The sequence below is a fragment of the Tribolium madens genome, unplaced genomic scaffold (genome assembly GCF_015345945.1).
Source record: "Tribolium madens isolate multiple individuals breed KSU strain unplaced genomic scaffold, Tmad_KSU_1.1 Scaffold_97;HRSCAF=244;Tcas5.2_LG3a, whole genome shotgun sequence".
Lineage (NCBI taxonomy): Eukaryota > Metazoa > Arthropoda > Insecta > Coleoptera > Tenebrionidae > Tribolium > Tribolium madens.
Window position 1 is genome coordinate 5407087 of NW_025401069.1, and position 25504 is coordinate 5432590.

General features: G+C 34.6%; 1 protein-coding gene across 1 annotated transcript in view; it reads left to right on the forward strand.

The window, feature by feature from the left end:
- Window positions 1-238: 238 nt before the first annotated feature.
- Window positions 239-25504, forward strand: part of LOC123015046 (transcriptional activator cubitus interruptus) — a 56204-nt gene continuing 30938 nt past the window's right edge. The window contains exon 1 of the mRNA XM_044414476.1: window positions 239-858. Within this exon, the coding sequence (XP_044270411.1) occupies window positions 674-858 (185 nt within the window). The 5' untranslated portion in view covers window positions 239-673. The remainder of the gene's footprint in view (window positions 859-25504) is intronic.

The window sequence follows — 25504 nt, forward strand, 5'->3', positions numbered from 1 at the left end:
CCTCTCGTACCAAAGTTTTCGTTAGAGTAGAAATGGAAAGTGATAGAACTAGCATAAGACTAGTGAGGCTACAAAATGGAAGGTTTATTGATATAAATCGGGGCTCCTAATTCGCTGCTACGCCACTGTGTAAATAAGAGAGTACAGAATGTGAGTCCATTCCCTCGCAGTCGGTCTGGGTTTGGCCCCTCCCCGTGCTCCCTTCTTCCACACTCGTTAGTTGAGTTGTAAGGCCTGCCTGTCAACTACTCGCCTGCCTCTACTCTAGTTAGTTGTTCGTAGTCTATAGGCTGGTTGTGTTGTACTTTACCCATTAGCAAATAAAGCATGTGCCTTACGCATCAACAGCAAGTGCCTCCGCGACAATGTCTCTTTTAACTGCTCCGAATTTACCGTCATGAATTGCTCTAAGTGCCTGGATTAAGTGTCTAGACTGGATAACACCCGCACCGATTTCAAACTCAATTACAGTTCTATTAAAAATTTAAAACGCGATGATTCGCCGGGGAAACCGCGGACTCGTGTGCCTCAGCACTGCGCTGAAAACATGTTCTGTCATTAATTGAGACATATCCAATTAGCTAAGAAATTGCTAGATGACAGCGCGGATGACCGCTAGCGCGTTTTTGTGACAATCAGTTGTGACACAATTTAGTGATGTGACTAGTGCGATATGCCCGAAAAGGAGGCGGATTTTCAAGCCGCTATGTCTGCTGGTCTACCGTTACAGTTCCCGTCGGCTTTTGCGGCTTTCCATGCACCTCTTCCCGTTGACCAACGCACGCACGAAGGACGATACGTTTGGGACCCAAGGATGCAGCCTCCAGGAGCTCCTTTCCATCATCCCACGCCTCCAGGGTGAGTCCAGTGCAGTGACAGTGCAATTGAACTTTTTTTGGACGATAAAGAATCAGCAAAGGCAATTAAGCAAGATCCAGAACTAATAATAATAAATTTTGATTGCAAAATACCACGCTAAGACGGTCGAACAAAATGTAAAGAGGTCATCTTTATTTAACGATTCTGGTTGAATTTATTTTTATCATTAGAATGAAAAAGATAAACGAATTATTGATGGCTGGGAATGTAAAACCAACTCAGCAACGGGAAATGAGCATCCGAAAATGTATAACTGTTTTGGTCATTGTCGGAGATGACACTATTGGATTTTAACGGCATTTGTTTAAGTTTTTATCTCAAAAACTGGTCAACATAAATTTAAATAAAAACAAAGAGACATAAAGAACGAATTGTACAGGTCTTTGATTTAAAAACCAATTCCAAAGAGAAGAAAAGTTTGTAGATATCAATGTTACTACAACTATAAAAGAGATATTTTTGTGACTCAGACCATTTTATTACTCTAATGATTTTCCAAGCGTTTTAAGACAGTCCAGACTGCGGTCTAGGTTACTATCAGCATTACTGCTAAATTTAAATTTTATTTGAAAAAAGGTCAGTTTTGTAAATTTTAATTTGATTAATAATTTTCAACGATTAACAAAATAGAAAGTTTTAACCAACAGAAGCACTTGTTTAAAATTACATCCTAATTACGAGTAGCATAGCCAATTTTTTAAAATACTATTTATTTTAACATTTTATTGAAAATAATTACAAAACTGATTTGTATTATACCTACATTTTGCTCTTGGTTCCACTTGGAGTAACGAGTTTCTTCTGGAATGGATTTTTTTATTTTGTTTCAAATTTGTACTTTTGGGTGTTGTTTGCTTGACTACTTCTATCCTAAATTTTAAGTACAACTTCTTTTATGCATTCTTAATAACGGATATATAGGTATAAATTTTTGTAAATACAAAGTTAAAGATTAGGTAATAGTGTGTTTAAATCATAAGTGGCTATCTACATTTTTCTACAATTAAAAAAAAAAACATGTATAATAATTTTGCATGTAAGTATAATATACCTAATTCTTGGGACAAATCTGTAGGAACTCTATTATTTTTCATATTTTTTCCATGTAATAGTGGAGACTTTTGGCACTAATTCTGCCAGTATGATCTATCAATACCATGCACAGATCTTTTTTGTATACAAAATTGTAGTATGTTTTCATTTTGTAGGTAAATCACTGATAATGTAAATATAATTTTTTGGACAGTAGAAATTTGAGAATTAAGTGAAATGACTTTCTTTTCTTGGTGTCATTTACTCATTTTATTATGAAAATAGTTCTCTAGTTTATTTACACCTGGTGTTTTTTATTTATAAAATTACTATTTGAATTGTTACATTATGGTGAAAATATGGTGTCTGCTAATGTGATTTTTTTCTAAATAATGCTCGCAGCCATGAGGCGTTTGTTCGTTAGACAATTTGTTGAGCTGATACAAAAAGTGTCGAATCACGTTCGATGTTGGCTCTTTTGGTTTACGGTTGGATCCTATTTCTTTGTCTATAGACACAGAAATTTGTCATTGTCGGTAATCATTCAGGAAACAATAAATTATTATTATTATTATTGATTTGACAGTTTGCTTATTTGAGCTTACATTTTGCTACTTTAGAGAGAGAAGGAATTCCTGATTGTATTTATGGTAATTTTTATGTTGTTTTAATATACTAATTTTTTGTAATGTGAGGAAACAGTGAGCCGGTAGTGTTTACGTTGACGCAACGAAGTTTTACGAGTTTCTCCCTCATCCATTAAAGACTTTAAAGCAAGACATAAATAAACATCTTCTAATGTGGATTTTCTGCAATTTGTAGGATTTATTTAGGGATTTTAGACCGGAACATCCGAAATAACAAACATTTTAACGACATCGTTAAGGTATAGACCCACCGAAAACCATTCAATCCATCCCTAACAATCTCTTTTCTCCGAATCGACAGCACGTAACATTGACGCATTGCCTAAAATCTTTTGGATTTCAACAAACTCATGATCTCTTTTGTGTTCACAATCGGACAGGTCTTAAATTTGGGATGATGGTCAGGCTTTATTCATGTCCGACGGACTTTACCTCCGGTAGTCCTCTCTTTTACACTGCTAGAATTGTGATTTTTTCCTAGTCACATTGTTGTGCAACGTTCGAAGGTCGCGAGAAATTTTGTAAGGAATGCAAAGATCGAAAAACAAAAGTCGTGTCGATGTGACAGCGTCTCATTGTATTGAGATATAAAAAGATTTTCAGCCGAATGATCAAAAGAATGGCTAACTAAAAGCCGAACAATATTCAGTGATTCGGCACTTTCCAATTACAGTCGTCAGAGACAAGAAAACTGCTGAGAATCAGATGGAATCAAACAATTTTTTGACATACCCACACTAGACATTGCTGATTGTCACCATCCCACACTTTTGCGTGTAAACAAGTGCCACGTATAATTATTCTTGCATATCTTACCATTAAAACACCTACTAGGTTTAATAATATGTGCTTGGTATTGACTGGTAAATCGATTATGACTGGATCCATTGTTGGTCTTCCGCAGTCTCACAGACAATGACTTTGGCTTATGTTTCAATTATAATATCGGCGCAATAAGAATATCACGACTTGATATATGGAATAAACTATTGAACTATTCAATAATTTTTACATTTTATTCGCTTTGTTTAATGGCATTATGATACTAAGCTACGTATAGAACCCTTTCGTAATACGTTCAAACTCCAACTTGGGCAAAAACCATAATCAAATCAGTGTTATTTCAGTCTGCTTTGAAAATCAAAATATCAACATTATTATTACTTGCGGTTTGGCACCATTGATTAACAGAAGTTATGGGACTTGGAGACATCTCACTTTTTATATCTTTTGTCTTTATAGTATTCAGTGTTGCCAATTTAAATACAGAAATTTAAATGAAGGCACGATTACCAGATGGTAGAAGTTCCTTATTATTATTTTTTTTGAACGTTTGTATGTGTGAAACCAAGTTTATTAGCAGGTGTTTAGCGTGAAATTGTATGATCAATTTATTAATTGACTTGAGGTGTATTATTAGTAAAATTACTGTACCGTGTGTATCCAAGATCGCATTACTTACTGCGAAGCAATTAGGGGGACTAAAGCCGGTCTGGATCATTATTTACAATTTAAACTATCATTATGTCGTCTTGTTAGCAACCAAAATAGTGAAATTACTACGTGGGAATGTTTATGCACCGTGTGTCGATTTGGTGCACGCACTGAAGAGACGCCATTAAGCGCTAGTTGTGAAGAAAAAATCAATTGTGTTTCTTGCCGAGCCGAGAGCAAGTTGAGGATCATTCCGAACAGACATTTCTTTATTTTCTAACGAAAGTGCGATTGATATATAGACATGTCCGAAAGAATGCGGCTGACAATACAAAGCAACGGACATCGTGACAAAAACCAGCCCAATCACGGCCGTTGGAGACGGCAGGAGGGCGAAACTCCGATCAGTGGGTATTGACAGGACAATCCGACTGATAAATGGACACTCAGTATGTTGGTCGGTATGACTGGCAAACAACATCGCTAGACACGCAGCATACACCTGTGGACGAAGAAGTGAAGCACTGGTGTCAAAAAGGCTTGCGTAACAGACGATTTGAGCGTAATAAATTGCTTAGTCAATAACCTTTTGTTCGAAATTGGTCCGGGGTTGAGGCCCGAAACTTCTTTTTGTCTTGTCTAAGATGAATAATGAGGAGCAAAACAAACAGGATAGGAATTGAGAACAATTCGCGTCGATTGTTGGACGATTGGATTGCTGAAGTCCGATGAAATTGCAGATTAATTTTCGATCGCTACTTGTAAATTAAATTTCTAGATCGGATCAAGTTTTAAATGTAATCGGATTACACATTATAAACTTCTTGTCACGACAACAATAGGAATACGAGACCTGCTCAAAAGATTCTGTCGATATGCTCGTTTTGTTATTGGAAATTATATCAACCAGTAGCTGTTATTCAAGCTGATGTGTGTTAACTATAATACCAATCGAACAATTCCGCGAATTCGGTATTGAACCAGTAATTGCTTTCCTAAATTACACCGATTTCAGTAATGTATGTATTTGTGCCTGTTAATTTTTCATTTCACCATTTGTCATTACGATTACAGTTGAAAGATATTTTTGAATTACTACTTCGTGGAAGTATTGGTTGGTTGTGTGTCTCCTCCTCTATTCTAAGAATATCTAAGACTGATTTACAACACAACTGGCAATTCTTCTTTCAAAAGTAATCTCAAGGGTCTAACGAAGAAAGTGCATAGGTCTAAAAGGACATTTTGGCGGAAGTAATTTATATCTCTTATCAGTGTCTTTGTCTTTAGCACTATCTTGAGAAAAAACACAAGGATAGTTATTGCAAAATTTATGTTATAAGTCTCGTAAGGAACGAAATAATACAAAAAGTCAGTGTCAATACATGAATTTGGTTGAATTTAAGGCAATATAAAAACAAAAGGTAGTCACTAATTATAAACATTATTATCTTGTGTCATAGCTATCGCTACTTCTAAATGGCTTTTTGAAATATTTAGGAACTATGCGTTCAGTTTAATCTATGATCAAAGTAAACCGTGACATTGAAATTAAGTTGCCAACATTGAATAATGAAGAAACAGAAGACATGAAAATTGTCTGTCTTAGTATAGTCTTCAATGTTGCCAACTTAATTTTAAAGTCACAGTCTACGTTGATTAGCATCTTACTTGAACATTGAGCCTCATAGATCTTATAAAAAAGTGAAATTTGAATAATGTTTACCGAATTTCATAAGGACAATCTCCGATTTTTGTTTTTTCAAAAACAGAAATATGCTTTCTTAAAATTCAATAACATTGAGTTAATTAAATTTGTATTTCGGATGCGACAATCTATAAGGAAAAATATAGTTTTGATTTTTTTACTGAGATAGTAGCAATTCAACCGCTGATAGAGCCTTAATGAAAACATTGGTTTCACAGTTAATGAAGAAATTTTCTTCGGCATGTGGCGTGATGAGATGTCAAAATAATTGTAAAATAGCTCTCCTAGTTAATACGAGGGTCGTTTGTTACAAAAAGGCAATAATTAGACTTCTACTACGACTTGCAATTATCTTGAAACAATGTAATATGTAAGATCTACACCTTTAAGGATGGTTATTACGTTAGAGACTTGAAGCACCTGCTTGTTATTAACTAAACTAACGTTAATTATTGGAGGCATTTTTAATTTTCGATATTGCGTATGCGTTGTTTTATGGAAGTTAATAGTGAAGAAGCTTTCGTCTTTAAAAGAACCAGTGGATTGGCACCATATTACGAAAAGGTTTGGGCAATACATTAATTTTTTACGATGGTCTTTGTTGATGATGCTTCGGCTGAAACTGGCCATCAGGGTGACCATTTGCGATAAGACACCATTTAATTAGCGAAATAGTAGTGCGTGTATCAATGGTTCAATTGGCATAAAACTTCATCGAGGAGGTTAAAAGCATTCCGTTGAAATTTCGGCGAGTATCTTGTGTGCGATGACAGTGGTTGTTATGTGGTCCGAGTTTTTGGTCCGGAATAGCAACGTTGTGTTTATATCGTCTCGGCGCTCATGCCGACATATCACAGACTTGTTCACTTGGGTAAAAACGGGAACAACCGTACCGACCGCGTACACGTTTTGCAAAAGGCAGGTCGTATATTATCTCGGATTGACGTATGGATGTGTGCTCGGCGATTATTTTTGAGAACTACATTCTCGTTGGTATGTCTTTATGCTGCCATTGCACATAATGACGATTTATATGTATTAAACAGACGGCTAAAAAAGTCGTTTCGCTAGATTTTTTCGTGTTCTCGTTTTATGCTCGTTTGTCGTTGGCCGTATTTGCCTGATGGCTTCTACTTATTAGGTAGCCTCAAAGGCAATTGAAAAAACATTCCCCGTACGCAATGTTATAGTTTTATTATACGTTTGAACTACTTTGATTTTGTATAAGAAGAAGTCATAGAATTAATCAGATTGTTCTTGAGAGAATAGTAATGGACGGGATTGGCGAACATTAAAATCGCGCGGATGGCTTCAAAGTTGGGTGTCCTCTTAATTGCGAAATATTTTTACAACTTTATTACTTCTTAAGATGTGCAAATTTTTGTCGTAAAGATTTAAATAAAAATGTAAATTTTCTGATGGCTCAACGGTCGTGGCATTTTAATGGGTTTCGACTTTTCACTCTAATATCTTCCTTTACACAACAATAATTCCTTGTTGTCTATAACTATTCATGTGTGGTCTTATTGATATTCTACCTCGTCGATAAAAAATCGGAAGGAAGCTCGTTAGATTACAATACAGCGTTTGTACTTGCGGTTGTTGCACATAAAAATAATTAATTGTGCATGGTGTTAACATACCCATCAGTTGCAACATGAATCCTTTGATTACAACTCTGTTACAACAATTAATTAACTAATAGTTTTGTTCACTTCTTCTTTTTTGGTCATCCTTGTATTATACCTACAAATTTAAAAGCAAATTTAATTAATATTTTGTTGTTTTTACAAATAAAATTAAATGAAAAATCTTCTTCCTCATAACTTGTGTAAGTACAGTGCCACGAAATGCTTTAAATTAGATACGTAATTGAAAAAAAAAAGATTGCACCGTTTTTTAAAAGGTGAACTATTTCCTATTTAGTATTTGGTTCTTTTAAGATGATTTTTTGCAAATAAATTACTTGGTAAAATGTTTTTCTTGTTTTTTTTTGTCATAATCATAAATATACTGTAATTTATTTACCAACTTTGGAAGATCTTGGATGGACGCTATTTATTATAGGCTATTATATCTCCTACGCTTTGGTTAAGTTGTTAGAACAGGAAAACCCCAACTATTGTATAGGTACAACCGTTTCTTCGTTTTAATAAATTTTATAGATATATGTATTGCTATAATGTAGTAAGTAATTGTAATTATCAGTGCTATTATACATATTAAAAAAAATTAATGTAGTAGATATTTATTTCTCAAGATTTTCGCTCAATTGCTATACATAGTATAAAATCTCCTAATACAAAAATATATAAAATATATTGAGTTAGTGAGTCTCTATGAAGTGGTTTCTTGGTCGTAAAAGTATGTACAAGTTTTTTGTAGTTATTGTCACCATTTTGAATAATGGATTTTTTGTTTACTGTTTGGTTGACAATTTAGTGTCTTCGTTGAGTGTTTCCTTGGGTCGTAACTTCGGAGCGGTTTTAGCAACTTGGTGTCTAAAACGGTGGACGTATATCTTAATTATATTTGCTTATGAAAATTGGAGTTGTTGAGTATACTTCGGTAACCTCACATAATTTCAGTGTTCAGTGTCGTCACTGCTGGTTTCCTCCGAGTCAGGAATGCGGCTCTATTATGGAATCAAGTTCTACAAACACACGCATTAACACTAAGAGCGTCCGGTGACCAATTTACATCTCAATATTAACTCTAAATGTTTACTCTGTTTTATGACCGATCAGGTGTTGTCGAAATTTTGTATCTTTTCACATTAAAGCAACGGCCACTGATGGGCACCATCTAAAAGAATTTTTATGCTTGGCTCTAGACGGTTTTATTCATTAATAAATTAGGCATATTTGGGATGTCGCTTCTAATCTTCCATCTATTCCCTGATCCGTTTAATTTTTTCTACCAGCACTAGAGTTATTACCCCACTTATGAGATGTTGTAATTGCACATTTTCCTTAACAAGCCAGAGCCACTCCACCGAAAGGGATTAAAGCGGAGCGGCATCATCCTCTCAATGAAACAACAATGCCATTTCCTTTTTGTCGACCGCAAGGAACAACAGCCTGTGACATTTTCAGCGAGATTTAGGATGTATACCGAAGATGTGAGCTGTAGTTGCTCGGATAATTGGCTCAAGCCAGAGCAATTAACGTTGCCGTCTGCGTATCGCGCTTTTTGCCACCGCTCTTGGTAAATAATTGCCGCCGTCCCCGTCCGCATTTAAATGTTATCATTAAGTGCACTTTTTAATCGTATTAAGCCAGTTTTATGAAGACATATAAATTAGATCATTCTACGGTCTCCGGAGGCCGCCATCTGACCACCTGAGATTCCGAGATTCAAAAACGAACTCTGAAGACAAATAACTTCCGGAAAAATATTCAAGGATAAATTCACAAACTAACACAAAAGTACTAAAGTGTAATCTGTCTATTCCAATAATTATTTATTGACACATAAGAAAGGTGAGAACTAGTTGGACACAATTTCTTAATCCAGAATCCCAAATTTGAAACCCATTTGAAGGTGTTCAGATTAAAGTCTCCACATTCTAATCGAATTTTGGTCTTTTGATACTCGAAAATGTGATTAAAGTGCAATTTACTACCCCAAACAGATTACAAATTGTAGTAGTATGGTTATTAAATAGTCTCTTTGCAACACTATTACCTTATACTGTTTCTATGGTGCATTTAAGCTTACCTCTTATGTTGCCGTTAAAATACGCTTCATCTATAAAGTACGTCGTCAATAGCAACATATCTTACGAGTTTATAAAATACGCTGATGCATATTTTTTGTCAATTTTGTTATTATTTTGATATATCTACATTATTATAATAATTTCTGAATTTAGAAAAATTTTTGTTTCAATATTAATGTTGCAAAAAATCTTGAAGAAAACACGTGTTTTATAGTTTAAAAATCTCAGTCTCCGGTCGTTCGACCTCGACTTTTCATACGGAAAAGTGGGTAAGACAAATAGAAACAATAGGGTTTCTTTGGATCCTGTATGAAAAAATTAATAAGAATCACGTACTTCTAATCTTTTTTTCTGAGCGGCCAAGTCTCAATAAAAACGTTATTTTAGAAAATATTCATACAAGGCTACTTTTATCGAATTTCAAGTGCAATTTTCTTAAAATCTTTCAAATTAAAATTAAAACGATTTTTAAATTTGAATTGAGCACTAAAAAGACATTTGTGTTGTCTAATGCTTCCAACATTAGCTAAATTAATAATTAAAATATTAATTTAACAAGATTTGTCAAAGTTTATTTATTTTATTTCGTCGAAAGTAACAGTGAGAATCGTGATGATTCATTAAAACTCCAGATTTAAAGGCAGGACGAGCGTCAGAAAGGGTGCAATTTGTTTGTTACACTACAAGTCGCATCAATCATGAAGAACCGACATGTGTTCATTTTAGATTAAGTTTTTAATGAGATTTCATTAAAATTCGCGTAGCCATCCATCTTATTTATCAATTTCTTGGTTTGGCTCACATACATCACACATACGTATAACCTAATTAGTTTCGTAAACCCGTAGAGTGCAAATTTATGACGAATATTTTTATAGTCCACTATCGATGGATTAATTAATGAATATAAATACAAACAACATCCTCACTAACTGGTAAAACCACTCCTGAAATTTAATATACGGCCAGTGTAAATCATCTGTTAAAGTAAGTTAGTTGAATATTATTTTACCTACCTGCAAGTTCCTGCAAAGTGTAAAATTATTTTCAAGTATCAACCTCGACAGATAAATTATGAATGCAGTGTTTCTCTACATGTGTTACGGACAAGTTTCATTAAATTAAAAATGCCGAAGACTTGTCGGTTTTGAATTATTTATCAAAGGACAACAGAAATATCGCGACGACCGATTTGAAATTCCCATACACCAGAAGAGTGGAATTCATGACTTTTCCTATAGATATAAATAGAAGCGGTGACTTTTATGCCTTTGTGAAATCATAAACCCTTATTCCTTCTAATAAAAAAAAGCCGAAACGTCGCCGTCGCCAGGCTCTATTCAAATTGCCAGTTCGGTTCCCACAAATGTAGGAAATTGGCACCAAGGTATTAACGAAAGCAAACATTTAGCACCTCCACCAAGACAAATAGTGCTAAGTACCTAATCTCGAGTAGTGTGCATGCGTATCTGTCAAAAGTAAATTTAAATACACCGCAAATATAAATATTGAATTAAGCAGCAGAGTAAAGTTTACATATCAGGACATATTGTACACACCGGATTTATTTATTTTACAACTCAGTAGCACTTGCTTGGCTTTTAATTCTCCCCCTTCCAAGATGCACAGCGAAAACATAGAGATAAATAGAGTATTTATGAGTTTTATTAAGTGATAATGGTGTTAACACCACGAACTTTAACAAAAGGTTATCGCCCCATTCTTAACCTCTGGAATGATACAAATATATAATCATTAGCTCATGAAACACTACCAGCTGATGTTTATCCAACGTCGCGCTCAAAAATTGAATGATTTAGCGTCTGGTTTTGCTGTCTCAATTTACTCCTTTGCTTGTAAATCTTGGGAATATTATGGTCAAAGGTATAAATAACTTAATCCTTAGAAGAAGCCAGCATCTCAGTCATTTATATAAAATTTATTGCATGAAATCGTTAAGTGTATGTTGAAATATGGCCGCAGTAAGTCTATGACACTATTTAATAAGACCCACATTTCTTGGGGAAGTTATAAAATGTTCTCTCCATTAAAAGAATTCCAACACCGGCAGACTCTTTGCCTTTTGAAAATTATTCAACCGGCCAACATCATCAATTATAATAAATATCAACATTATTATATTCGTCGTAAATCTTAAATCTAATTTCATTCAATATAACCAACCAATTAAAATATTTCAGTGTCATCAACAGGTCCAGATTTGCACCTAAGCACACATACTGAATCTACTTTACACATAATTTTAATTAGATGCTGCAAATAAAATAAATTTTGCAAATTTATAAAAGAAAAAGAAGATAATGCATCTCAGCTCATTCTCACATAATTTGAAATATAAGCAGAAGAAATTTTGTAAGGATATCTCGAAAAAACATAAATTTATCATCGTGTTTCTTGACATTAATGAAAAAGTTAAGAGAAATTTGAGAACATATAAGAAGTTATAACATAAAATTTGTTAACTACCTTGTTTTCAGTTGGAGGCAACATACCTGAAGCAAAAGCTCAATACCTAATTTGATGACAAAATTTCCAGAACAGCAATTAAACACTTAAGATAAGATACCCATTACCAGAAATGAAAAAATAATTCAACCTACCTACTAATTTTAAAATCAGTTGAGAAGATATTGGAATAGTTTGGTATTTATTTGTTTTAGCTATAGGTGCAAAGTTTACTGATTACATTGTTCGACAAATTTATACTTTTTTTATGTTTCTGGTAAAAATGTGGGCGCTTATGTTAAAAAAAGATGAATATAAACATAAAAATGTTTTTCGATTTATTAAATTATTATTAAATTATTATTAAACAAAATAATTAATTTTAATTAAATAAGAACAATGTAAAATGTGCAATTTACAAAATTTCACGTTTTTAAAACTTTTTTTAATGTTAATAATGGTGGCTATTCGTAAATGTCATTGAATGTCACTGTACAACTTGATAACTACTGACTGTAGCAAAGCAATAGAAATAAATTAATAGTTTTCATTTTCACAGAGGAATTACAATGTTCATGTTTGTATTAAAAAAAAAAATCGTGATATTTAATAAATTATTAATAGTGAATTCACAAAGTCGTCTTGCTCACTTTAGTTTTAAAGGTAAATAACTATTACATTTTTATTTGTTAATAATGTTCGAAGTAATTGAGAAATGGTGCTATTGTTTGATGGGAATCTCTCAAATCGTAATTATTTCGAGTAGTTCCGCGAGTTAGTAATTGCTTTTGCGTCTAAGGTCAATGTAAAAATAAAATTTTGTAAACAGTCATTAACATAAAATCGTGTATGTGGTGGCGCCGATAATTAATATTGATCGTTGTAATAAAATAGTCAAATTGGTTCGTTAGAGAAGGCATACGGAGGAAATAAAGAAGGGAACAACCTCTGAGATGAACAGCAATCAGAGTTGTATCGGGTCCCCGGAGCTCAGTTTATTGTCTTCTGCAGCACAGCACAACGCCGCTCATAAAATTTTATGGCAGCGTCTGTGACCAAAATGACTGCCGATGCAAAAAGTCCGACAAGAACTGTTTAATGTTTATAGTTGATGTTTTGATTTTTTCTGACAGGATCTTGCTTAATTGATGTGTCAGTTCCTGGGAATGCCGACAATTGGAATTGTTCTTTATCGTCAGTCCCTCTGAAAGGACAATCTCACTAACTCTTGTGTCGAAACCGCAAAAAACTAACCGGAGTTTGAGTCCGGTCTTTGCATTCGATTTTCAACCGATTTCAATTAATTCTCAATAAAAGTCGCTTTAAACTGCTCTTTAATCACACCGAGGGGTAATAAAATTTTAATTTATATTATTTGTTTTCAGGTGAGTTTGTTGATCTTTCTTTGGTTTTAAACAAAGTCGTGTTGGGGTAAGTAATAGCAAATTTAACATCTGGAAAATGCTGAAATACGGAGTGCTTTGTGTCTTGCCTTCCCGCTGAGTGTCTGATTGTCATAAAGTATGTTAGTTGTTCTAAATCGTGACGTGAACCATACGATGCCAATAAAATACGTCAAGAAGTGTTAGTTTAGAGCCCATTTTTCGAGGAAGTTTAGTCGAACGGCAATTGAGATGTTTTGTGTTTAGTGTTTAATGGTCACTTAAAAATTGCCTCCTACTACTTAAATAGAAGCACTTCCGTTAGTTTTGTTGAAACACAAGCGAACATATTTATACATACAAACACCATTTAAATTTATGCCCAACTACTCCCACTCACAAGGATGGGCACCTGTCAGATTTAAAATCAATTAGATTTTTTATTCGCAACCCACATGAATTTATATTGGCGCCTCGGCTGTAGACATTTATTACAAACGTGAGGACAAATTGATAATTAAACGATCATCCAGAGATGGCACGATTGTAACGAAAAATTTGCCCGTTTTTGGGATTTTTCAATATTTTAACCATTTTATTAAAAAAAAAATATCTTGATAGGTAGACTCGATCTATTTAATTCTCTAACTCAATTAAGACTAATTAATGTACATAAGTTTTCGACTGAAAACCTAAATAACATAAATAACATCTGCTGATTTTCATTAAGTTTATAATCCATTTTGAACTTAGTTATTTATTATTCAACATCTAAATTGCTATAGCAATTTATAGAATTTATTTCTCATTTATGGAACATATGCAAGAAGTATTATCTAATGTAATTTATGGTATTTTTATTGTACACAATCTTACATTGATTTGATTTAATAAAGACAGGATACGATTTTTATAGCTGAAATATAATGTCTTAGTTTTAAATTAACTTTAATAGTAGCAAAAATTTTCGATGAAGTCTAATTAACCGTGGAGATTTACTAATTTTATTTACTGATTGACATTTAAAATAACTTTTGACTCCTACCGATTGGTAGGTCTTAAACAGATTGTTTAAGAGGTGAGTTTTACACTAGCATGAAAGTGCACTCAATAAGTATTATGGAAGGACTAGTTGACTATTTTTAAATTAAAGTAATTTGACTAGAAAGTATATTATAAAATATTTGAAACATTAATAATAAAATAAATGAAACAATGAATAAAACATATACTACTTTCTAAATATAAAAATTAAATTTTTGAACATAAATCTTTTTTTTCAACAAATCCATTAATTTCATTGAACATTTACGGTATTTTTTTGTAATGTTTATCTGATAATAGGTCATAAAATAAACATAAAAATATTGTGATTAGTTTACCTACTCGTATATTGCAACATTTATTTTTAATGTCGTTACTTTTTTGTTTTTTTATATAGGTATATTTAATATTTAATGTGTAGGTATAACTTTTAAGTCTTTTAACTGTTAATAATAAACCACTTTTCAAGATAATTTTAGCCGTCGGTTTTAATCGTACAGAAATTAAAATATGGGTATGTAATTTACAAACACAGTAAATGTCTTAAATACTTGACATGAAATAGTAGAACCACAGTTAAACTGTCTTGAAATAACTTTATTAAATTAAGAATTGATGCATCATTTTGATTCAAGTTTCTACAGTTATGACAAATTTTGAATATTTTATTTATGCTGTATCAAGATCCAGCCTGTGTTTTATTTTAACACATTCCTACATGCGTTTGATGACTCAGATACATAAATTTAGTTTGTTGATGCCGTTGATAAATAAAAATGCCCCCTGTTCTTTTTTGTTAATGAGGTTGGTTGTTTTTAATAATTGACACGTAAATATGTCGTTCTGAATGTCAACAAACATATGTTCCTTTTTTACACAGACGTTAGTACAGACGATTCAAATATCAAACACAGGAGGACTTGCTTATAAAGCAAATTTGATAAATGTGCATTCCGATAATAATGCATTTCGATTCAAGGAGACTTCCTGTGTTTCATATAAGCGAAGCTCACGTTTGAGGAAGTGCAAAGCTTTTCCAGCGTCTTGCTCTCTCCTAAATTGGCAACGCGTTGCTATTTTGAATAATTCGGAAGGAAATCTGAATTGTGAGTAAAACAATAAGTTTGACCTCGGCCTTGCAGCACCAGTGATAACAATCGCAACAATTCTCTTTAGTATACATTTACCGCCTAAGGTTTGTCGGTTAATTAGAGTTATTGTTGACGAGCCATCGGGCACGTCATTTAAAACTTGTAATTATAATCCTCAGCGGTTTGAACGCGAAGCCGTGATTATGTCACCGAAGCTTGAAAAATTGGATCGGAATCTTTACTTTGTAAATGACGAAACTATAAAAAGATATTTACGACGACGTTCGAATCTAAAGATCTCCTCGGCTCTAATCATCTGGTGCACATAATTCTGGTTTAACGAAGTGCCGAGTTTTTGGCATTCTTTTCCTCGAGGGATTAAGATCTCTGGTTCTAATTTTTAATGGTAAAACTTTATTGCTGGTGGTCTAGCTTTAATTAATAATTACAACGAACGAGTCGCCGATTTTATTGGCTATAAATTTGCGGATTTGGAATCCGCCTATCAACATGTAGCAATTTTGTGCAACTTTGACACCTTTGTTCGTCTGTGTCCCAAGCCGATCGTACGTGTGAATTTTTCAAATAGATACAATCGCGTTTCAAGGATGGCCGTATTTTACGACACTGACATATAAAACAATCCGCGATAATTCATATTCGGTGTTAATGTAAGGCCTTATTGGTCCCGAATGTAAATGGACGCTGTTTCCAACAACCGATTTAATGGCACATTCAACACTATCCTTTGACTGATGCCACAACATTATTGCGGTTTTATAGTCGCGCGGTTATGGCCTGCCTATCAAAACTAATTAATAACTCATCAGAGTCATATAATGGATGGATAATGGATAGGGTTTATGCTAATGCCGAGAACGCAATTGCGACGAAGTGATAATTGTCATTGGTGATCAAGAAAATTTATTCGCTGGCACTAGCTCGGTAATAGCAGACTATCATCCATCATTACCGCATTATTAGTACTAATGAAGCTCAACTTACATTATACGGGTTTTTGTATACAAAGTGATGTGGAATTTTAATGCAAGAAATTGATTGTTGCAAGATTATTTTTCTGCAAAATTAAACACAATCAGTTTAGGTTAATGAAAGAAGTTGACCACCTAAGAGAGAAAGTGATTATTATAATATTTGGACCAGTTGTATTTTAGACAAATATTAATTGGAGACTCAATAAAAATGTTTGTATTTTCAAACAAAAATTTTATTTAAAAAAATTGGCAAATTTCCAAGCGGAGCTGTCTACTTTCTGATTTGGAAAAAAGATTTTTCCTGGATTGTGAAATTTTTTTGCAAAAGAAATTTTCTTCTTTGGTTTCCTAATGCGTAATGTTCGTCTAAATCGGGTACTTCATCCGGCCGGGTGCGTCAACACTGAGTGGGTGCAATTGGTAATCCAGGAAGAGGCCGTAACTCGAAGAATAAACATTGAAACATGAAAGAACACATTCATAGTCGTTTTATAATCAACAGTAGCCGTATTAGTAAAAGGTAATCGAGAAAAAGAAGTCTCTCGGTACATTAACAGATGGCCCTGTCATCTCAACAGAAAGCATGCATGCGTTTGTAAGATTATCACGCTAGATTTAAGGAGCCGTCTGCCGGTTTGAAAAATGACAGTAAGTTATTATTAATTACATAAGGACATTCCAGAGTCGGGCATATGTTTTTTAGTACCTGTAAAAGAGTTTCCTACACGCACCAAGAGCGCTGGCTTAATGAAATCATTAACGGATTCTTTCACAGACAATTTACTGAAACATTACTAAATTTCGTCATGTAGGATTGAGTTTCATATGCCTTTCAGCAGATGAAGACTTTTCTTTCGAAGCACTTATACTGAAATCCATGAACTCGTCTGAGAATAGCTTAGAAGCAAGTGTAACCTGGACACGAGAGAAAACACGACCAAGCTGGTGCAACACAATACAGACGGCAACACAACATAAACAAACTCCAAGCCGTAAAGAATTAAAATTCGCACATGCGGCACGATCCTCATATTTTAAAGTTAACCATGTTGTAACATTTACATTTCGAGTTCCATGCTTGAGCGGCCTTACACTGACCGTTTACGATTTCACTCCTTTTTTTTCCACTTCCAAAAGCCTAAATATTTTGTCTGCGCCATGTAGTTTTAGCAAAATCACACTTTTTGTGTAGAAATAACCGACTCTTCACAATCCTAAAATGTTGTCGACTGGTTTGTGTAAAAGCTTTTGCAGTCGTGCCACGTTTAAATGTCAGTAATTCACAAGGCTGTAAAAGGTCCGCTTTTTACAAACCCCATGAATTTTCAAAGTGGTTGCTTACTTTCTCTACCCTATTATCATTGGTATTGCTTAGTCTCTCGAGAGATCTGTAAAAACAAATCCGAGGAAAGCCGCGACGGGTCTTTTTCTTCTCATTGTATTCGACAGGACGTTACCTCTACACTCGTCAATAATAGATCAAGAACAATTTTGACAAGTAGATTGTTACAACTCGAAGTGAAAGTTTTTTAGTCTTTGCATCGAGACCAGATTGAATCAAATGATGAAGAAGAGATTTATCGGCAATATCACTCAGACTGACACGTCAATTAGTTCATATGTTATCAGTTATCAGTTCATTGAAGTGGTTCTATGAACGAGCAAGAATAAAAGATGTAATTAATTTTAACTGACAATCAATTTTTTTTACATCGTTTTTAGTCGATATCGTTTTGAACATATCGAGAAATTTAAAAATATATTGTCAATAGTTTCTCTAATTGTTGTAATTTAACTTTAAAATGATTTTAATTGCTTTCATGCCTTCTAATAGCAAGAGTCATTAACAATCTTGTAATACAGGTGTGTTGATAATTTCGACTGGATTTGTCTTGTAAATATCGAGAAATCAAGATAATTTGTAATCGACTCATCTTTGGATCTGAAAACGTATATCTATTTTTGAACGAACTGCACATGAAACGTCAAATAAAATGATAAGTTGAAAGGTAAGACGGCAAAATGGGCTGGAATAGGATCGTTCTTTTTTGAAAGTAAATTATAAATTTAGTTATTAAAATCATCATCTTTTTGGTCATGTCATTTTACCTTTCGACTTGTCATTTTATTCGCAGACATACGTTTTCGGATCTAAGGATGACTCGATTACAAATTATCTTGATTTCTCGATATTATGATATGTTATATAATTTCCAGTTTAATGGCAATTTACAAGTTTAATTCTTGTTGTTTATTAAAGTCAATCACTATAATCGTGACCGATTTTTACTTTTAAAAATATATCAAATGACATTTGCTTATGACTAACAGAACTGAAATGAAAGTTACCAGTGGCAGTTTTCTTTGCAAGTGAGAAATTAATGTAGTAATCGACCTTTAAGAACCACTTAAAAACTGCTTTTAAATAATGCTATTTATTGCGATCTCCTATCAATTTCAAGAACCATTAGTTTTTCATTAACTGTCATTGTTATCAGGAATAGATATTACGTTGGAAATTGCTCAATATTTATTTTGAGGGTTGGTGTCGATGTCTGGTGGGCCGTTGACTGTTGTAAAAAATAGCAATTATCTTTGGTGTTTTTGACATGAAAATCAATCAATCAACCGAAGGCACGAACAAAAATTAACGCAAGTCTTCGATTCAAACGTGCTCGCCAAGATTGGTGAAACCAGACAATTTGTACTCAGGCAGCATACATCCAATTACTGGTCCAGACTTTGCTTGTAGCTATCCGCCAGCAAGCTTTTTATTCGAATTGATATTCGGAGGTAAAAGCCGGAGAATGTCGTAACAATGGGTCTATTATCTACATGATGGTATTTGGCCTTAATTACGTCTCTGCGCTGGTGAAAATAGGCCTTGTTAACGTCTCTCGGAAGCATCTCAATACAGTACATCAGGGTTCTATCGCCATCTAGGTCCTAGGCGAGTGCTAATCGCGTGGAACGCCACCTTACGGTATCTCTTCGATCGCATCCACCACTGTCATCCAACAATAGAGGCGAGTAAGCAACCCTGCGGTATCACGATGGCCATGAGTTATAGAGGATGGATTTCACGGCCATAAATCGTGCACATCCCCGACTCAGATACCATCTGACCTCCAGATACAAACAGAACACGCCCACGAGATTCTAGACAACTAAATCAGTTACCTTTAGATATAAGTTGTGATCGGGCCGCATCAAATGAGATGCACAGACACGAGCGATCGCTTGGTTGGGTGCAAAGCTGATAAAGGGCTATTTATATGTCCGGGTGATATTTCATAGAGGAACAACTATCACGAAATGGGCGAGGGTGTCTGCCCGAAATTCGAAATTCGGCAGGGGGCAACGATTTTACATAAAATGCATGTCATACGAATAAGATATCACCAAGCTGCTTAAAATTCATGCTTTCGACCGTAATCTGAGATCAGACGAACTGCACACAAACGAGTACCTTCCACACGTGTCATAAAACAGACTGGCTGCTCTAGTCGTCTTTGAGCCGAAGGCACATCTTGAATTATTTATTAAGTGATTAATTCGTTACCAACTATTCTTGTTTTACCCTTTGCGAACCAAACTCCAGTCTCAAATCTTACAAGACTGGTGAAAATGCTGACATCATATCGCAATTTGTATTCTCGACGAGGTCCTGTTGGGTAAAAAGGCTCACGTAGGTGTTGGATTATTAATATATTAATATTAATGGCTAAACCAATTCTTATTACCTGCGTGAAACTTTTCTCAATGGTGGTGCACGTAATACGTTTCTGTTGAGAGTGGTTTTTGTAGGATCATTGTCTATGGCCTCGATTCTATTATTTGACGGGAAATCTGAGCGTGTCTTGTTTTTATCAAAAGCAGTGTAATCAACATAGTAATTGGCTTCGTCTTAAGTTAATGTTCAAACAGAAGCCGTCACGCTTTTGATGAGCCGGATAAGAATTTATGATGCCTTTAATTGTTGGAATAAATATAACTTCATCTGAACTAAGACGGGGTTTAATGTTTTTGTTTGGTTTCGAACAAAGGATAACAATGGCCTTTAAACGAGATGGTTTTTCTACGTCCTCTCTGGATGTATTATTCATAAATAATGGAAGAGTCTCGGCTCCTTAGAATTTATGCTTGGCACAGCATTACTATATGCTCGATTGTTCAAATTTCAGCTTAAATAAAATTTGTATCGACGCTAACAGATGATATTATCGATAGCTCTGAAGAAAAAATGCCGCAAAGAACTCGGAGCAAGTGATGCACAACTAATAACAAAATGGTGTAATTGAAAGATGAATTGGAGAGATAAAAGTAGTTGTCGCACAAGAAATGATACAAAACCTAGCTCATCTGAATTCAACGACATGTTTCACTTCTAGATACATGTTGTAAACATGATGGCAATAAATCGCGTATAAATTTCCATTATCGAGTTCGAGCTTTAATTTTTTTCCCCAGAGACGATAATCACTAATCAACTATTGCGATGCAAGAAGTTTTCTTAATTCTTTTCTTCGCTGATGAATAGTCCTAACATAGAGTATACAAGGCAATAACTCGTCTAGAATGTACTTTGTGAAAAAGCGTGCATGTAAGTAAGGCCCGCTGTGAATCGAACTAACAAAATCATGCAGCTATATCTATTAGAGAGTGATCAAAGCGCCCGCTCTGGAAACTAGTTTACAACGGCCATGATATAACCGGTCGGATGCGACCAGACACAATAAGCTTCTTCCAAAAGGAATCAGCTTTTTCTCAGTTTTTCTCTAGCCCGAACAAGGATCGCATAGTCAAACGTTTGGRTCGCATGTTATCTTAATTGAGTCGTGGTTTTGGTGGTAATTAGATGGCGAAAAATGGTAATTAAGTTTCTGGTGCTTCAAATATCGTACGCCATAAAGTGTATAATTTAGAGTCGGACGGCTTTATCCGAGCGAACATGCAAGAGCACTTACTGCTGACGTTAGTCCATCAATAAAACGGACGGTCGCTAAAGAGAACATTGGTGAGGACAAGGAAGGCTTGTCTTCGGTACTAATTGAATATCGTGGAGTGCAGGCAAAAAGCGGATCAAGCGGTGGGGTACATGTGTTCTTCAGCGGCTTGCTAAAGACTGCCTTTTTGCAACTGTTTAGCAATCAGCTTACGTCCAGTATCAATTATGAAGTTTCGATTTGCTCAAACGTGGATGTGTTTGTTTAATTTGCAATTACGTCGCATTAGTGACTTGGGAAACTTGTTCTTTGGGATTATGCCCGACTGTTCCATAATTCCGCCGTCTATGGGCATTGTGTTGTTCTAAAGTCGGTGTTAACGATTATTAGGAGCAAACATGCAAGATGTGCTCGTGTTAGCGGTAATAATCGTTTATGGGTTTGGCTGGATTATTACCCTTATAACTCGTTCTCAGTGCTTGCGGTTGTCGGTTGATACGCATCGCTCCGCCAACTTAAGATCCGATGATCAGATAATGAGTGTTTTGATTCAATGCCGTATTCATACCGACGAATAAATAACTGAATGTCTCAATTGCGCATAATGGCGCTCTTTGTTGCTCTTCACGTCTCTTTCAGAAACCAAGATTTAGTCTTAGTTGCGTTCGCGACGGGCGGTGCAACTCGCTTCTTCATTATTTTAATTTAACGTTTCGTTACGTGAAGATGTTAAGAACAATACAACAAGTCTATCAGAAGAGCGGATGAGTCTCTTCGTATATCTCGACACGACGGGATTGTTGTTATTATTGATGATGATGGCGGTGTGGCTTTGCTCACGTGACTTCCTAGGAAAAAGGTGGGCAGCGACGTTCGTGCCAGTTCCTGTGTCCTTTCAGGAGAAGACGTGGTATCCCTAACAAAAAGGCTACTAATTTATATTGCAACCATGACCATGAAACAAAAGATCACATGATACGAATAGTGATAAGATATGTATCTTAGGATAGCTACGCATACTATACGGCTGTTTCACCAAAAGAAAAAATATTGCTTTTGCTGTCACCGGAAGATCAACTACAACTTTTCATTCAGATGATGCACATACAATAGTTTTACTTTAGTTCAATCTTAGTTGAGAAACTGCTACTGTCTAATTGTACCAAATGCAAAAACCAAAACATCGACTAGTTTCATTTTATTGATGAACAACCAATCAGATTTCAGGATTTTGAAGTCACTTGCGATTAACTTCATTTTGATTTAATTCATTTTTTGTAAACTCACCCTTAATGTTGTAGGAAGACAAAATGAGAACAATAATAGAATAACATGTTTTCTGTAATTAAAATAATTGTTAAACATTTGTTTTTTTTTGGTAGGCAGAAGAAAAAAATTACAATCTAACAAGATGAGGGACAATTTAGATAAGAGTACCTACCTATTTATACATTAAAAAATATGTGTTTTATTCACAATCATAAAGTATGACATTTCAAGGGAAGGGAAGTGCTCACTTTCTTATCAGTTGGTATATGTATATGGCCACTTGTAAACTCTAAAACTGATATGGAAGTGACGATTTTCTAACCTGAACTGTCATATGTCATGTTTTTCAGACTTCTTCTTGGATCCTTTTGGTATGGAAACGATGAACAAAAACACGATTAAACCCGTCACACCAAACTTTTATTTCAAACACACCGCGTTTCAACCACAAAGTGGTCATCCTCAGGTGGGAATAAAACTTTTTTTAATTGTCACCTGAGGATGACCGCTTTGTAGTTGAAACGCGTTGTGTTTGAAATAAAAGTTTGGTGTGACGGGTTTAATCGTGTTTTTGTTCATGTTTTTCAGAATTTGATAAATTTTTTATTGGCTTTTTCATCTTTAAGGGTGATTGTACAAAATAGTATACACACATTGGTGGTTGTTGCTTCATCGTACTCCGGCTTATTACTAACCCCGCCATTTCGCGCTTTGCTCATCAAATTTTGCTGGGGTAATGAAGCACCTCCCACCTCGGTATGTGATCTACTATTTGTAAAAATTGTTGAATATAGGATGGAAAGCATAAAAATAATTGAATTTGAAAAATGTTACCAGAGATTTGGCTATTTTCGAGTTGTTGGTGAAAATAATTGAGAAAATGTGTCAAATAGGTTTTAGAACTGATTAAATGCACATGTAGAACTCGGAAAATTGTTAGTACTACGTTGTAAATTTCCAAAATTTTCAAGATATAATGTTTTTCCGATGTACTTGGTGTAATTGTTGTAGTTAAGGTGTCCCATTATATGTTGATTCAGCGATTATTTAATATCCCTTTATTGCCTACGTGTGACATAAGTTCACGTTTATTGCTGTAATTTTCTGTCAGTAAAAATGTTATAAGACTTGCGTTCGGAATAAAAATTCGCTCACGTTTTTGTCAAAAAGGAGAGAAAGCGCTCGCCATAGTTAACATGCAAATAACAGCTCACGTCAAAGACCATTAACAAGTCTGGGTCGCGCTAGGAGCTCCTAGTATTGGAGGCATGAAGAAGTGTTAATAGTTGAAATACCCGAGGGGAATTCTTTTTGGTGGTAGATTGCTTCATTTACCGGCGTCATCTGACGTACTATGATGAGACTTAAACACTTCTTTAGAAGAGAGAGTAATATTTAAGAAAACAGCTCACGAAATCCCATCAAAACGAGCCGAAAGGCGTCATCAAGCGAACGCCGTGATAAACAAAACGAGCACACCGAGCGAAATGAAGTATGAGAAAACAAAATTGCCGCAATTATGGGTTTCGGGATCGTGGTCGAAGACCGCCCATGTAACCACAACCTCCGAGTACCACAAGCCTTGACTTATTCGATCTTCATATCTCAATTATATTAGTTGGCTTGATTGGAGCGGACAACTTCGGCACAACTCGGAGAAAGACAACATGGCCACGAGCCTCCTCCAACTGCGGATAATTTATTCAAAACGTCTTTTTTCACAGTATGTCCGGAAAACTAATTTATATTTTTTACCGCTGCAACGTAATTATTATGTTCGTGACGATGGTATAAAACACTAAAAGGCCTCAATAAAACCCATCTTCGCTCGAGTAATTTTTGCATCTTCTATCAATCATAGCTTGCATTAGTAGAATTATACTTTCTTCATTTGCTTGCGATTGTGCTTCCCAAGATATGATTAAGTAATTATACAAGACACAACTCAATCACGATTTTCTCCGTTGAGAAGATATGAAGATGTTTCTGGTCGGTCCTAACAAAATTTCTTCGTCTTTAATTAGTTAATTTGATTTATCTCGCTCTCTTGGTTACGAAATTAATCTTAAAATTCCATCATCGCACCTGGCTGTCCTAACATACCTAACAATAAATCATCATCATGATGACCACTTTTTTGACCATATTTTGGTTTTTCTTTTCAACAATTACAAGTCATAAGAACCTCTTACAGTGTTCTACTTTCCCGTGAGGAAGGAATGGAATTTTTATTTAGGACTTGATTCTCAATCTCAAGCATCTTTCTACTTTTTTTCTCAGTTTATATCTTCATTAATCTTGATTTTACAACTGATTGGAAATATGCTAATAATTACTTTTGGTGGTTGTCATCAATTGGTTGAATAAATTTATTTTAGTTTTTCTTCGTATAAAGTTGTTCTCACAATGAAATATTCGTTTTTACATAACTTTGATTGTAACGATAAGGTCGTAAATTTAATTCAACAGATGTATGCATGGTGTGTACCTAAATTAACACGTGCTTTTTTCAGCAAGTCGATTAGTCAGTGACACGACGGTTTCCTTTTTGAACGCGTTAATGTCGGATCGAGGATAAGCTACCGGCATTTTTCTCGAACAACGCAATTAATTAAGTAATTAAAAAGGAATTTTTGATCTAGACAATGGTATTATTTTCTTCTGCTGATAATTAGAGAGGAGTTTAATTTTACTTTAAAATTAATCTAAGGTTTGTGATTATACGTCTAGATACAGGAATATGTTGGGTCTAGAACGAATATTCTTATTGGATTTATTTAGAACCGCTCATTATCTTTAAATATAAATTACAAAATTAATTTCCTGATAAAATCTCCTAATAATCAATATTAAAGAGCAATAAATTTGGTTACAAGTCAATTAATAATAGTGT